Source organism: Nycticebus coucang, chromosome 24 (genome assembly GCF_027406575.1).
Source record: "Nycticebus coucang isolate mNycCou1 chromosome 24, mNycCou1.pri, whole genome shotgun sequence".
In the NCBI taxonomy this organism is placed as follows: Eukaryota; Metazoa; Chordata; class Mammalia; order Primates; family Lorisidae; genus Nycticebus; species Nycticebus coucang.
The window spans coordinates 3,178,845-3,192,797 of record NC_069803.1 but is presented as its reverse complement, the minus strand read 5'-3'; the positions used below and the strand labels follow the sequence as shown (position 1 = coordinate 3,192,797).

Below are 13,953 nucleotides of genomic sequence, written 5' to 3'. Positions count from 1 at the left end.
CTTTATATGCATGTCCCTTAAGTGAGGATATTTTCTGCATGATGGAGTCAGCTTGGCACCTTACATCACTCTGCCTCCCATGGCTCAGAGTCCCATGTAAGAACTTGGAAACTTTGAAAACCACTTTAAGAGTACCAGACCAACTTCTTTAGAACAATCCATTGGCAGGAACAGTACCCTTGAAAGCAAAGTACCTTAGGAGATGGGATGGACATTCTCCCCAGTAAGGTCTTTCTGGCTATGAAAAAGAGAAAACTCCTTGGAGGAGAAAATGGGGAATTAAATAGACTGGCAATCACAAGTTTGGCTGCTGCATAGCTGCTCTGATAGCTATCCCCTTTGTGGGCCTGCAGAGGCTGCCAGAATCTAGGAGGCAGCCACTACTCTAGCACATATGGCTTTCATTAGCCCCATTTTGCTAGGAAACATAATTAAGGATTTAAGTCTTAACCATTTGTTTGTGCTGGGTGTGTGTTTTTCTGGTCAGTTTGTCTGTTAGTCATACGTGTTGTTAGCATTGGAGGTGACCCCCGTGCTGCCCAGTGAGGAGTACGGCATTCAGTTATTGATGTGCAGTGTTGTTAATACTGAGCATAACAGATACAGCTTTCTCCCCTTGGGGAGTGGTTAGAGGGGAAAAGTATTTCGACCTGTAGGTGATAAAGGTAAGATTTCTCCGTTACTTGCTGTGAAGTTACGAGTCAGTTAAAGCAAGTAAAATGCAAATCTATCCTTTCTGGGATTCCCTAAGGGAGAAATATCACCAATAATTCATAGCAAGAATATACAGCTGAAAATGCTTCCTAAATCTTTGCTCCATCAGAGGACAAGCCCCACCATGTCCCACTAATGAATTCTACTTCCCTGAGAGTGGTGAACCCCCACTGTGCAAACACAGCCTCCCATGGATCCTGCCATTGGCCTAGCAAGGTGATTCATAATAAATTTTCATGTTTTTAAAATGATGGGCGTTTATTTTAATCATTCTACATTTAAGGTGTTAAATGTGGTGAATGAATTAGCTAGTCAACCTGCTGACTCCTGTTTTTGCTGAATGAGTCATAGGCACTGTTGGGCTGATTGCCATTTTTCCCTGGCTTTCTCTAGGAGCAGAGTGGGTATCATAGGTGAAGGGACTGGGGTCACTTGATAAACCTTTCTTCCCATTCTTAAAATAGTAGCTCACTTAGGGTACCTGGCTGCTGGGTTCCACGATTGTTAGACCTAGCCCCATGCTGAAACCTAGCTACTGGCGTTCTGGTAGATGATCAACAACCAACTCTTTGAGGAAGGAAAGCCCCAATTTATAGCATTTATACATTCCAGTGGTTAAATACTTGCACCTTGGCTGATTTAAACTTGCACCTTAGCTGATTTAAACCTCCCAACGAGGGTTCACCCCACACTGCAGAGTGAACTGCACTGATGTGCACCACTGGCTCTTGGGAGCACCTCACACTGGCCCCAGCTCCCCCAGAGTAGTAACTAGAGGCACCAGCATGTCCATGAAACGTGTCACTGCTACCCGCGGAGACGTGCATGTGGGAGGCAGCACAGTAGAAGTGGCACTGAATACTACTGTGTTCACTGAGTGGGACCTGCCCTGGTCTCCTCTGACAGCGGGGTTCTTGCTACCCTTCCTTCTCCTGGGCTGACTGTTGAGGCTGCTCTTGGCTTCCTGTCCCTGCACTCTTCTCTACAGATGCACCAGTCATATCTCACTGGGTATGACTTTAGGCCATCTGTAAGAACACTGATGTTTGTCTAGGCCTGTGTCTCAGAGAATTTTGCTGCTACAGGGAAGAGCTGGTGGCACCTGACACTATGGCCCCGCTCCTGTGCCATGTCTAATTCTGTACTTCAGTCATTACATACAAGTCAGACTGGTGACATCAAACCAATGTGCTGTGATGCTAAAACCTAGGCTAAAGATTTCTAGCCACTCATATGCACGTAACTTTAAGCAGACGGGCACATTACCCAGCACCAACTGAGACTCTAGCCCGCTGGCTCCCCCCAGTGGAAGCTGGAGGACACAACGACTTCATTACCACCCAGGAAGAAGTCCTGCTTCCTCTGCTGTTAATCTTACTTAACCTGCGATCAATACAGTACATCAGCAGTGCCAAGGGACTGACCATCCCCAGCCTATGGCAATTAGAAAAGATGGAAAGGCAGTATTGATTAATGCCATGGTGATCCTGGCCCCTATCTTTTAACCCTCAGGAAAGCAGACAGCTTCAGTGCCTTGACAACACATCTTCATCAGATAAACTGGTTCCTCTCCCCAGGAGACCCTATCTGGTCATCTAAGTAAAATGGCCGTTTCATTTTCTCACGTCAATTTCACCATCTTTTATTTGGCAGCCACCTCGGTCTCTGGGGAAATTCATGGACGATTTGAGTAGCAACAGCAGGGACACCACTGTTACAATGACAGTGCCTTATAATTTCTTTGGCACCTCTCCCAAGAGCACAGAAAGCCTTTTAGATTCTCCATCCATTCACACAACGTTGGTTCAAGGGAGGGCTAAGGCAGAAGTTATGATCACTATTGTACAAGGAATGACACCACCGCATGGTCTGGAAGCAAATGATTTCCTGGCTCTGCTCATGCTCACCAGATTATGCTCCCTTTAACATAAACACAAACTGTAATATGTTAACAGTTGCATATTTACAGAGAGAAATAGAGTTTTACAACCGTGATCAATACGGCAGCTGCCAAAAAATACCTAGCTCAGAAAGGAATTTTTTTTTTTTTTGAGACAGTCTCAATCACTCTGGAGGTTGAGTGCCATGGCATCATAGCTCACAGCAACCTCAAATTGGGCTCTTGGGCTCAGTGATTCTCTTGCCTCAGCCTCCCAAGTAGCTGGGACTACAGGCACCCACCACAATGCCCAGCTATTTTTGAGATGGGGTCTCACTCTTGCTCAGGCTGGTCTCCAACTCCTGAGCTCAGATAATCCACCTGCCTCAGCCTCCCAGAGTGCTGGGATATAGGCATCCACCATATCACCCAGGTATTTTTAGAGACAGGGTCTTGCTCTTGCTCAGCATGGTTTTGAACTCCTGAGCTCAAGCAATCAACCTGCTTGGGCCTCCCAGAGTGCTGGGATTATAGGCATAAGCCACTGTGCCAGGCCATCAGAAAGAAAATTTAAAGCAGCAATCCAAGTTTTTCTACAGAAATGAAAACATACTGAACTTTCTTTTGCATTCATCAGTAATCCAGCAAAAAAGTGAGCTTTAAAAAAACGAGGCTGAGGGCGGCGCCTGTGGCTCAAGGAGTAGGGTGCCGGTCCCATATGCAGGAGGTGGCGGGTTCAAACCCAGCCCTGGCCAAAAGAAAAAAAAAAAAAAAAAAAAAACGAGGCTGAGGGAGAAGCTCAGCAGTTAAGGTACTGAGAAGCCAGAATCTACTTGTAAGGACAGTGACAACCAGCAGGTGGCAGAAGTCAATTTCCAAGCAGCCAAAACCACGAAAACATTCAGAAAATCTTTTGCCCTTTCCTGAGGGATGGGGTGGAGTTTGGAAAGGAAGAACTATTAGGAAGCCAAGAGCTGTGACAGTCCCAACAAATGCGGCCTGGTCACAAGGATACAGGAAAAATGGTGGGAGTAAGTGGGGGTGGAGATAGATTATGAACAAAGTAGGTTGGGAAAAATGAAGCCAAGGTCCCTGAATGAAAGACCGGCCCCAGGTGACAAGTTTTGTGTTTCTGCAGACCCTTGTTGAATAATCCTTGGTTTTCCTCTTAATCCCCCTTTTGGCCAATCCAAGGTAGGTGCCCCCGCCCCTGCCCGACCACATCAGTTTCCTCAGCGGAAATATCTGTGGTTGAGGGCTGCCCCTTGGCTCTCTCTGCCCAGCACCTCTGGCACAGGGACAGAGGTTCCTGCCCACAATGCAGACATCTTCTTTTCCTGCCGTTCCAAAAGCATCGGCAAGGTAAGAGGTTGGTTCTGGAAGTCCAGGTACAGGACCTAGGAGGAAGAGGTTACAAAGAAACTGCGGGGAGCATGCAGCGCCCCCATGCCCAGCAGTGACCCTCCTGTCCAGTGCACATTTTCTCCCTTCCCACACAGCCCATATAAAATGAAGCAGCAGCAATTTTTATTGAGGGACCTAAACTGAAAATAGGTTTAGAACATAATTTAAAAAAATAAAACAGCAAAAGTAGCAAAAAATATATGACCTTTTAAAAACATTTTCCTTTTTTTTTCTTTTTTCTTTGTTTTTAATATATAGCAACTGATGCCTCCCAGCCACCAGGAGCATCTTACCCAATGAGTAAATCTCTGGTAACGACCCTTTTAAAAAGACATGTAAATATATACTCAGATTTATACACTTTGTGTTTTCTTCATAGCTATGTACAAAGCCCCCAGTTCGGGGCTGGGCCCAAGGGCCACAACAATGCTTCCCTGCCTCTCTGCCCCACCATCTTCTGGTACCATGTATTTGGTCAGCAAAGCAAATTAGTATTGGAATTAATAAGCTACTGGCACCATCTATCTAGAGGAAAGGTGGTCTTCAGTCAAAGCCCAAAGCGTCGACCTCTTTTCTGCTGTGGCCCTGAGGACAAGGCACCTGCCACCAGAATGCAAGGGCCTCACGGGTTAAGGTGAAACCGAGAAAACCAACACAGGAAAGCTCAGGAAGCTCTGCCTTGCATGCAGTTCATCCCCCACTGCCCAGCAGGCAGCACCCAGTGGCAGGGAGGGGTCTTGGTCCAGCATTTGGGAAGGAACAAAGTGTCCATCAGCAAGGACCTGCTTCTCTGCTCCTCTCCCTTGAAGCAGGTTGAGAGGAAGAGGAGGAAGAGGCAAGCTCAGTGGGGCGGACGAGGGTCACACGGGGAGGCCGCAAGCAGGCAGCCGGCTCCTGCCAGCAGGAAAGGGGGCAGGGACAGGCAGTGGGCCCAGTAGGGAGTTGTGGGTGAGGGTTACTGTGTGATAGGTGGGAGTCAGCGTGGTTTGAGTCCACCATTGGCAAGCTGGGGTGGGTGTCGGGGCAGACAGGGCTCCTCAGGCAATGGCTCATGAGAAAAGACAGAATCCTCCCCTGAGGAGCAGGTGGAGCTTCGGGTGTCAGGAAAGCTGGGGGAGTACTGGTCCAAAGGCATCGACAGGTCCAGATACTCCTGTGATGAGCGAGAGGAAGGAACAATGGCTGGGCACCCTCCTTCCTGGGTTGGGGCAGCTCAGGAATGTGGACCCACGTGACAGGCAGCCTTACCTGGTTGGAAGTCAAGGCCACAATGCGGTCCAGGTCTTCCACCAGCTGCTTAAAGGTGGGTCTCTGTGAGGGCACGGCGTGCCAGCAGTCCCGCATCATCATGTACCTGTGGCAGGGGTGTGAGTCAGGACCCCAGAGCGTGAGCAGAGGGATGACCAGGAAGGCCGCTGCCCCCAGGGGGACACCCTCTCGTCTAGTTCTCTGCTGGGTGGGCCTGTTGTGCCCCTAGGGCCTGGCTTCAGGGCCTCCGGGATCTCCTGGGGCTTACAGTTCATTGGTGCAGTTACTGGGCTTGTCCATGCGATGACCCTCCTTCAGCAGCTTGAAAAGCTCCTCCACGGGCACGCCAGGATACGGGGAGCCGCCCAGAGTGAAGATCTCCCACAGAAGCACCCCAAAAGACCACCTGTGGATAAACACAGAGCCCTGCAGTCTTAGGGGTTCCTCCTCAGTCTCCCCTATCCTGGTACAAATCCTCCACTCCAACGGGAGTGCCAGGGGGCCCAGTGGGGGACAGACGAGGCTTTCTGGGAGCAAAGTGAGTGAACATGGGCAACGTGTTGTTTCTTCTCCTCGGTCCAGAGGGGCACACAGGACTACTGTGCTGCAGGCTCTCCACCCCTGTATCCCTGGGCATGGCTTGTTTCTTTTTCTTTTCTTTTTGACAGAATCTCTGTCTCCCTGGATAGAGTGCCATGCTATCAGCCTGGTTCACAACAATCTCAAATCCTGAGTTCAAGTGATCCTCCTGCCTCAACCTCCCAAATAGCTGGGACTACAGGTGCCTGCCACAATGCCTGCCTAGTTTTTTCTCTATTTTTTAGAGATAGGGTCTTGCTCTTGCTCAGGCTGGTCTTAAACTCCCAAGCTCAAGGGTTCTTCTGACCTCGGCCTCCCCTAGTGCTAGGAGTACAGGTGTGAGCCGCCAAGCGCAGCCGTAATGGCTTGTTCCAAACTCACACATCACTCTGGTGGGTGTAGATCCTGTCAAACAGCGCTTCAGGAGCCATCCACTTCACGGGTAGCCGGCCCTGCATGCGGCACAGGGGAAAATGGCACAGGTGGGAAATAAGGGGACAGGCAAGACAGTGCTGGGGAGCAGTGCCCAGGTCTCAACCACCCTCCCCACAGTCTGAGGCACACCTGCAGTACTTACATTGGTGGTCTTTTTATAGTAGTCGATGTGGTGAATGTCCCGGGCCAGCCCGAAGTCTGCAATCTTCATCACATTGTCCTCTGTCACCAGGACATTCCTGGCAGCCAGGTCTCGGTGTATGCACTGTGGGGGGATTGAGGAGAGACAGTGGGAGAAAGGAGGGCAAAAGGTAGGTGAGGGAAGGGGGCTGGAAGTCTCCAGGGGCTGACAGCTGTGGAATGTGCCCACCCAGGGGTCTGGGTGGCCCTCCACCCCAGCAGGCACTGGCAGGTCCCCACCTCGTGGGACTCCTGCCTGGCCACACTGCTCTGCCCGCCAAATGCGCTTTTCCAGCTCCAGCTTTTCAGTCACTTCCTTGCCTCCTTTCCTGCTCCTCCCCAAAGGCTAACATCTTTTAAGTGTCTATTCAGTGTGCAGAGGCCCAACCCCCATGACCCGCCTCTGCACTCTCATACTGTGTTGAAAGTAAACAAAGTGACCCTGCACTGAGCACCAGAACTGTCCCGCGCCCTCCAGACATGACTCTGTGTCCCCACAGCACAGCCACCCTACACTGAGCACCAGAACTGTCCCGCGCCCTCCAGACATGACTCTGTGTCCCCACAGCACAGCCACCCTACACTGAGCACCAGAACTGTCCCGGGCCCTCCAGACATGACTCTGTGTCCCTGCAGCACAAAGCCACCCTACACTGAGCACCAGAACTATCCCGGGCCCTCCAGACATGACTCTGTGTCCCCGCAGCACCAAGCCACCCTGCACTGAACACCAGAACTGTCCTGGGCCCTCCAGACATGACCCTGTTCCCGCAGCACAAAGCCACCCTGCACAGAACACCAGAACTGTCCCGGACCCTCCAGACATGACTCTGTGTCCCCGCAGCACCAAGCCACCCTGCACTGAACACCAGAACTGTCCCGGGCCCTCCAGACATGACTCTGTCCCCGCAGCACAAAGCCACCCTGCACAGAGCATCAGAACTGTCCCGGGCCCTCCAGACATGACTCTGTCCCCGCAGCACAAAGCCACCCTGCACAGAGCACCAGAACTGTCCTGGGCCCTCCAGATATGACTCTGTGTCCCCGCAGCACCAAGCCACCCTGCACAGAGCACCAGAACTATCCCGGGCCCTCCAGACATGACTCTGTGTCCCCGCAGCACCAAGCCACCCTGCACTGAACACCAGAACTGTCCTGGGCCCTCCAGACATGACTCTGTCCCCGCAGCACCAAGCCACCCTGCACTGAACACCAGAACTGTCCCGGGCCCTCCAGACATGACTCTGTCCCCGCAGCACAAAGCCACCCTGCACAGAGCACCAGAACTGTCCTGGGCCCTCCAGATATGACTCTGTGTCCCCGCAGCACAAAGCCACCCTGCACTGAGCACCAGAACTGTCCCGGGCCCTCCAGACATGACTCTGCATCCCCACAGCAGTGCTACAACACAGGTGCCATTCTCTGTATTGGAGGAAATACAAGAAAGTGGCACAGACAGATATGAGCCTGATCCAGTTTGACCCCAAGGCCACTGGGCCATATTGGTTTTCCTGGGTATCCCAGTGAGTCTCAAACAGCACCTGGGATCAGTGCCCAATATGTCCTTGACTCCGCCAGAGCATTAAAAGTCATTCAGCCTGAGTGTGGGGAGGGGCTTCACTGGGGACTCTCAGGTCCCACACCTTCTTGGAGGCGAGGTACTCCATGCCTCGGGCCACTTGGTAGGCACAGGAGACCAGGTCCTTGGAGGATAGCTGCTCCTCCGGACTGTGGCGGGGGTTGTAGCAATACTCCAGACCTGGGGGCCTGCGGGCCTGCAGGTACTCCCGCAGGTTGCCCTTGGAGGCGTACTCCACGATGACGTACAGCGGACCTGGGGAGGACGGGGTGGGCCGTCAGGGCTTTGGCTACCCCGCCATGAAACTCACCCCCCATGACACACCACACCCAACCAGCCCTTTTGCCTCCTGTTTGAGGGGTCAGGGGAATTTTTTTTTTTTCCTATAGAGACAGAGTCTCACTTTACCACCTTCAGGTAGAGTGCCATGATGTCACAGGACTTATAGTAACCTCTAGGTCTTGGGCTTCCGCAATTCTCCTGTCTCAGCCTCCTGAGGAGCTGGGACTACAGGCGCCTGCCATAATGCCCAGCTATTTTTTTGGTTGCAGTTCAGCTGGGGCTGGGTTTGAACCCGCCACCCTTGGTATGTGGGGCCGGCGGGGTCAGGGGAATTTTTTTTTTTTTTTTTTTTGTAGAGACAGAGTCTCACTTTATGGCCCTCGGTAGAGTGCCGTGGCGTCACACAGCTCACACCAACCTCCAACTCCTGGGCTTAAGCGATTCTCTTGCCTCAGCCTCCGGAGTAGCTGGGACTACAGGCACCCGCCACAACGCCCAGCTATTTTTTGGTTGCAATTTGGCCGGGGCTGGGTTTGAACCCGCCACCCTCGGTATATGGGGCTGGCACCTTACCGACTGAGCCACAGGCGCCACCCAAGGAGTCAGGGGAATTTTTAAAGGCAGGGAAATCATTCTTCCCAACACAGTCCACAAAGTTCTGGAGCAAAGTTGGCGTAGAAGCCCTAATTAGACCACAGTCCTGCTCCTGTTCCAGTCCACAAACTGTGTGTGTGAATCTAGCTGCCCGCATCCTCAGATGAACCCCAGTGGGCATTAGCTAAGCCCCAGGAGCACACAACAGCCTCTGCCACCCCCCACCCCCGTGCGGCCGAGAGGGCCCTGCTGCCCACCGTCCTGTGTGCAGGCTCCCAGCAGGTTGATGATGTTCTTGTGCTTTCCGATCATCTTCATCATCTCCATTTCTGAGATCAGGTCTGACAGGTCTTTCTCTGTTGCATCGGCTTTACACACAGACCGGAGAACATAAGGCTTGCTTACTTTTGGAAGGGAGAGGGGCAGGAGGGAGACAGGCTAAGGGAAATGGGGGTGGGTGCACGCCGAGGAGGCTTTTCCCTGGGGCCTGATTCTCCCCCACTCATGTTGAATAGAGCCACTGCTGCCACTTGTGGTGGTGAGTGGGCAGGGACGAGGGTGAGGAAGTCGATGGGCTCTAGAATAAACACCTGACACAGCCCGGGTTGATGTCGGGGAACAAAGTGAGATCACAGCGCTGCCGGGTACAGAACGCCCCCTCCACTCCTAGGGAGCACCGAGGACGTGGTGTCCTGCTGGCCCGAGGCTCACAGTTTGCTTGGAAAGGGAAAGGACAGAAACCCCACTTACACTTCAACATCTTCACAGCCACTTTGGTCACGCGGTTGGGTTTGTCCTTGTCCAGCCCAATGGCCTCGGCCAACACCACCTGCCCAAAGCAGCCCTCTCCCAGGGGTTTGCCTAAGACCAGTCTTTGGGGGAAACAGAAAACGGCGTAAGTGAGGGCTGGGGAAGCCCTGACAGGTCACCCACCTCCACCTCTCTGTATTTGACCCAGCTGAGAGCAGAGGTGGCAGTGATTCTTTCAGAGGCATTTCATGCGCCTTCAGCCCCTGGGGCTCACACCTTCCATCACGGGAACAAGCAGCCCAGAGAGCTGAGGTTCACAGCATTACCTGTCCCGAGGCAGCTCCCAGCGAGGGTCTTCAGGAAGCTCATACTCAGAGACGCCGGCGAGCATGGGGGTCCCACTGGAAGACAGCCGTGAGGGCCGGACCAGCAGGACCCCAGAGTTCATGGAGGCACTGGAGTCGGCCGACACCTACAGAGAAGAGTGGGGTCACCCTTCTAGCAAGGAGGGGGGCGGCAGCAGCCAACTCCTCACATACCGAGCCAGAGCCTTCCGGCAACGGCAGAGACATGATTCTGTGCCTCTGATATTCTTCCTTACATAGAGTGCTGGGAAGACCCAAGGACTGGCCTATTCCCGCCACCGACTAGCCTTTTTGGGCTTCACCTTACTCACTGTTTTTTTTTGCGTTTTTTTTGGCCAGGGCTGGGTTTGAACCTGCCACCTCTGGCATATGGGGCCAGCGCCTTACTCCTTTGAGCCACAGGCGCCACCCACCTAATTCACTGTTAAAGGAGTGGACCATTAATGCCTATGCCAGCTTGACATTCTAACTCATCATGGCAATAACAACTCTGTTCTTGTCCCAAATCTTTGTGAAAATTCTGCCTCAGCTTGTGGATTCCTAACTCCCAAAGCAGCTTTCACAATTAGTAGAGTTCTGGATGCATGGTCACTCTTTTTTTTGAGACAGAGCTTCAAGCTGTCACCCTGGGTAGAGTGCCGTGGCATCACAGCTCACAGCAACCTCAAACTCCTGAGCTCAAGCAATTCTCCTGCCTTAGCCTCCCTAGTAGCTGGGACTACAGGTGCCCCACTGGTTTTTCAATTTTTTTTTTTTGCAGTTTTCGGCTGGGGCTGGGTTTGAACTTGCCACCTCCGGCATATGGGGCCAGCATCCTACTCCTTTGAGCCAGAGTTGCCACCCTGGTTTTTCTATTTTTAGTAGAGATAGGGTCTCGTGCTTGCTCAGGCTGGTCTTAAACTCCTGAGCTCAGGCGATTCACCCGCCTCGGCCTCCCAGAGTGGTAGGATTTCAAGCCATCAAGCCCAGCCTGAGTGGTCACTCTTAAACATGACTTCACCTCCAGGCTATTCCCTCTCACGAGGGCAGGGTGAGCACATGGGGGCAAGAGCAGCTAGGGACCAGCTCAGGGCCTCTTGCTCCCTCTACATCTCTGTACCTCCAAATGTCACAGGGGCATATTCAGTGCAGATGGGACTTTCTCCTAGTCCACGTGCCAAAGGGCAGGGGACTTGCAGTGGGGCACAGGGGGATGGACAGGGGATTCACAGGCCAGACCAGCTTGAAAGGGACTCTGGATCACTTAAACATGTTGCACTGTGCCTGGCCCAGAAGTGGGAAAGCAAAGCCTGAGGCAGGAGGGCAGGGCACAGGGAGAGAGGGCGGAGCTGAGCGTGCAAACCCCCCATCTACTTTCTGTCACCTGTCTGCGTAGGGGGATGCTCTTGGCCAGCTTGTGCACAGCCATCTGGCTGTGGAAGTCACTCTTCTTGGTGCTGCTCTTCATCTTGCAGATGATGACGGAGCCCACCATGCAGGAGATGAGGAAGGCCCCAGTGCAGTAGATGATGATCTCCAGGTACAGGGGCGACGCCATCGCTGCCGGCCTCTCCTCCAGGGCTGAGTTGGTGTGAAGAGCACATTAGCAGCTCTGCAGAGCCGTCCCCGAGGGGCCCCACTCCTTAAGATGAACAGCACCTATCTCCTGTCCCCACCCCAGGTTCTACCTGAGACTGGGATTCTGGCACTGAGAGAATCAGATCTTAGAGGCTTCCTTAAAATGACTCAAGCCCCGTAAGTGGAACAGACTATAGCCATCTTGCTCCTCAAGCCCCATCCTCCTTCATTCCTAAGCCTCCTTGCTCGGCTGGACTAGACGGGTACCAGGGGCCCTGCAAGGGGCAGCTGGGAAGTCACTTCTGAACAGCTTTCTCAGTCTCCTCGAGGACACATGGCAGAGCCTTAGCACTGTGTGCCTACATTTACCACACGGGGACAGCCGGACTGTTCCCAAGTCCTTTGTCCCTGAGCGGCCACGAGGTCCGAGGGCAGGCCTGGGGGCTTTTTTCATTTCTGTGTGCCCCAGCACCTAGAGACTGTAGCACTCACTGAGTGGGGGCGACTTGCCCGTGCCCTGACTGTATGTTCACCCCACCTCACACGTGTGTCATCGCTGTTGGATCAGACAGGTAAATATTTACACTTCGCCAAACCACAGGAAAAGCTGATTTCCAAACATGTTTGGACTCTTCTAGATGTAAAAAAATAAACTGTTATGCAATTCTTAAGAATTCTACTCGTAGGCCCTAACTCCTAAAACTTAAAAAGGAAATGCACTGGGGTTGGGGCGGGGGGAGTTTTGCATTATTCTATTCCCTTTTCTCACTTTCCATTGAGAATTCTCCCCATTGCCAGAGAAGCCACTCCAGCTTGGCCCCACCTTCCCTTCGTCCCAGCACACACAGCACCAGCCTCCCAGGACGTCCCTCAGCCCAAGGAGTTCTCCTCCGCAACCTCCCCTGAGGGGCATGAGGTGCGACTCAGACTGAGCCCAGAGGAGAATGTCCCCAGGCCTTAGAAGGAGCTGGCAGAGCTGCAGGTGGGGAGAAGTGTTTCTGTTTCTTGATTTTTCCTTTCTCTAATGTTGAGAAGTGAAGACAGCTGACTGGGGACACACAGTGGGCACAAACATGACAGAGACAGGGATAACGGTAAAAGCAGAACACTTCTCCCTCAAGCAGGGGCATCACGGCGCCTGCCAGGCAAGCAGGACAGAGCAGGCAAGATGGAGAAGGACAGAGGGGAGGTCCAGCAGGAAGATGGAGCAGCGTCCAGACCCTCATGCAGGACTCTCAAAGAGGCAAGCCCCAGCCCTGCGGTCACCAGCCCACCACCGGAGCAGGCTGCGGGCTCCTTCCTTCCTGGGTCAGTGTGCAGATCACCCCTCTTGGGGTAGAGGAGGCAGACAGCCAAAGAGGAGAAATGGATGCTGTCACCCTCCAGCGGCCACCTGGGACAGGCTTTAACCGAAAATAGCTCAAGTTCACTTGTCCAGGCAGAGCCACTCCTCCTCCAAAGGCAGAGACTGGCAGTGTGGAAGCCTGGGCTCATGCTGTCCCTTGTGGGCCACAAGCTCTCTCAGCTGAGGGCCTCTGTTCAGGGAGAGGAGGCGTGGGGGCCTTTCTGAGACTTCTGGGACTGGCAAAAAAGGATCAGCTAATTCAGAAACTCGGTATGGGAAGGCTGCTGGACCCAAGACGGAAGGAACCTGTCCTTGGTGGAGACCCCAGCTCCAAGTCAAACCCTTCCCCATGCATGCATTGCACGGGCCAAGGGAGAACCAGAGGTAGGTGCACAGGAGGCCGCCTCCATGTGCCTGAAAAACTAGGGCAGCTCCTGGGTGAGCCAAGAGGATGCAGCCCTCAGAGCCGGAGCAGGACCGGGCACATGGCAGGCAGGACCCCGGCCCTCCGTGTCTCCCCTAGCTCTACAATGCATGTTCCCCCCGTGCCCGCGGCGAGGGCAGGACATGGAGAGGAGAAGTACAGTGTACCTTCCAGAACGGTCAGCCATGCAGAGTGGTGGGAGAGTCCGATAGAGTTACCCGCCAAGCACGTATACTCCCCAGCGTCCTCAAAGGAGACATTCCTTAAGTGAAGCACTTCCATCTCTTTGTCGGTGGTATTAACTCCGGCAGTCTAGAAGAGACAATGGAAGCAAAATGGACAAGCACAGGGCATGAGACCTCTCAGGGACCTGGAGAGAGGGAGGGAGACAGAAGTGGGGGAACCGAAGGGAGAAATGCTCCCCCGGGTCTCCTTTGCCACAAGGAACAAACAAAAAACCACCAGGCAGCGAAACCTGTTAGAGGAAGAGGGTGAGGGAGGAACTCCGGCAGACCTGAGAAGAGGATGGCTGGTTACAACCCTTCACCAGACGCTGACAGCCACGGGCCCATCTGAGCATGCGGGCAGCGGACAGCATGGAGAAATGGGGCCCAGCGG

General features: G+C 53.3%; 1 protein-coding gene across 6 annotated transcripts in view; it reads right to left on the bottom strand.

Annotated features, from left to right (window-relative positions):
- Nucleotides 1-4,100: 4,100 nt before the first annotated feature.
- The window catches only part of FGFR1 (fibroblast growth factor receptor 1), a 59,214-nt gene continuing 49,361 nt past the window's right edge, over nt 4,101-13,953 (bottom strand). For all 6 annotated transcript variants that reach the window (XM_053578718.1, XM_053578720.1, XM_053578721.1 and 3 more), the window contains 11 exons: nt 13,503-13,647; nt 11,373-11,569; nt 9,971-10,116; nt 9,645-9,766; nt 9,152-9,262; nt 8,083-8,273; nt 6,402-6,524; nt 6,206-6,276; nt 5,514-5,651; nt 5,246-5,351; nt 4,101-5,150 (listed from right to left, as the gene is read on the bottom strand). In XM_053578718.1, the coding sequence (XP_053434693.1) occupies nt 4,974-5,150; nt 5,246-5,351; nt 5,514-5,651; nt 6,206-6,276; nt 6,402-6,524; nt 8,083-8,273; nt 9,152-9,262; nt 9,645-9,766; nt 9,971-10,116; nt 11,373-11,569; nt 13,503-13,647 (1,527 nt within the window). In that variant the 3' untranslated portion in view covers nt 4,101-4,973. The remainder of the gene's footprint in view (nt 5,151-5,245; nt 5,352-5,513; nt 5,652-6,205; nt 6,277-6,401; nt 6,525-8,082; nt 8,274-9,151; nt 9,263-9,644; nt 9,767-9,970; nt 10,117-11,372; nt 11,570-13,502; nt 13,648-13,953) is intronic.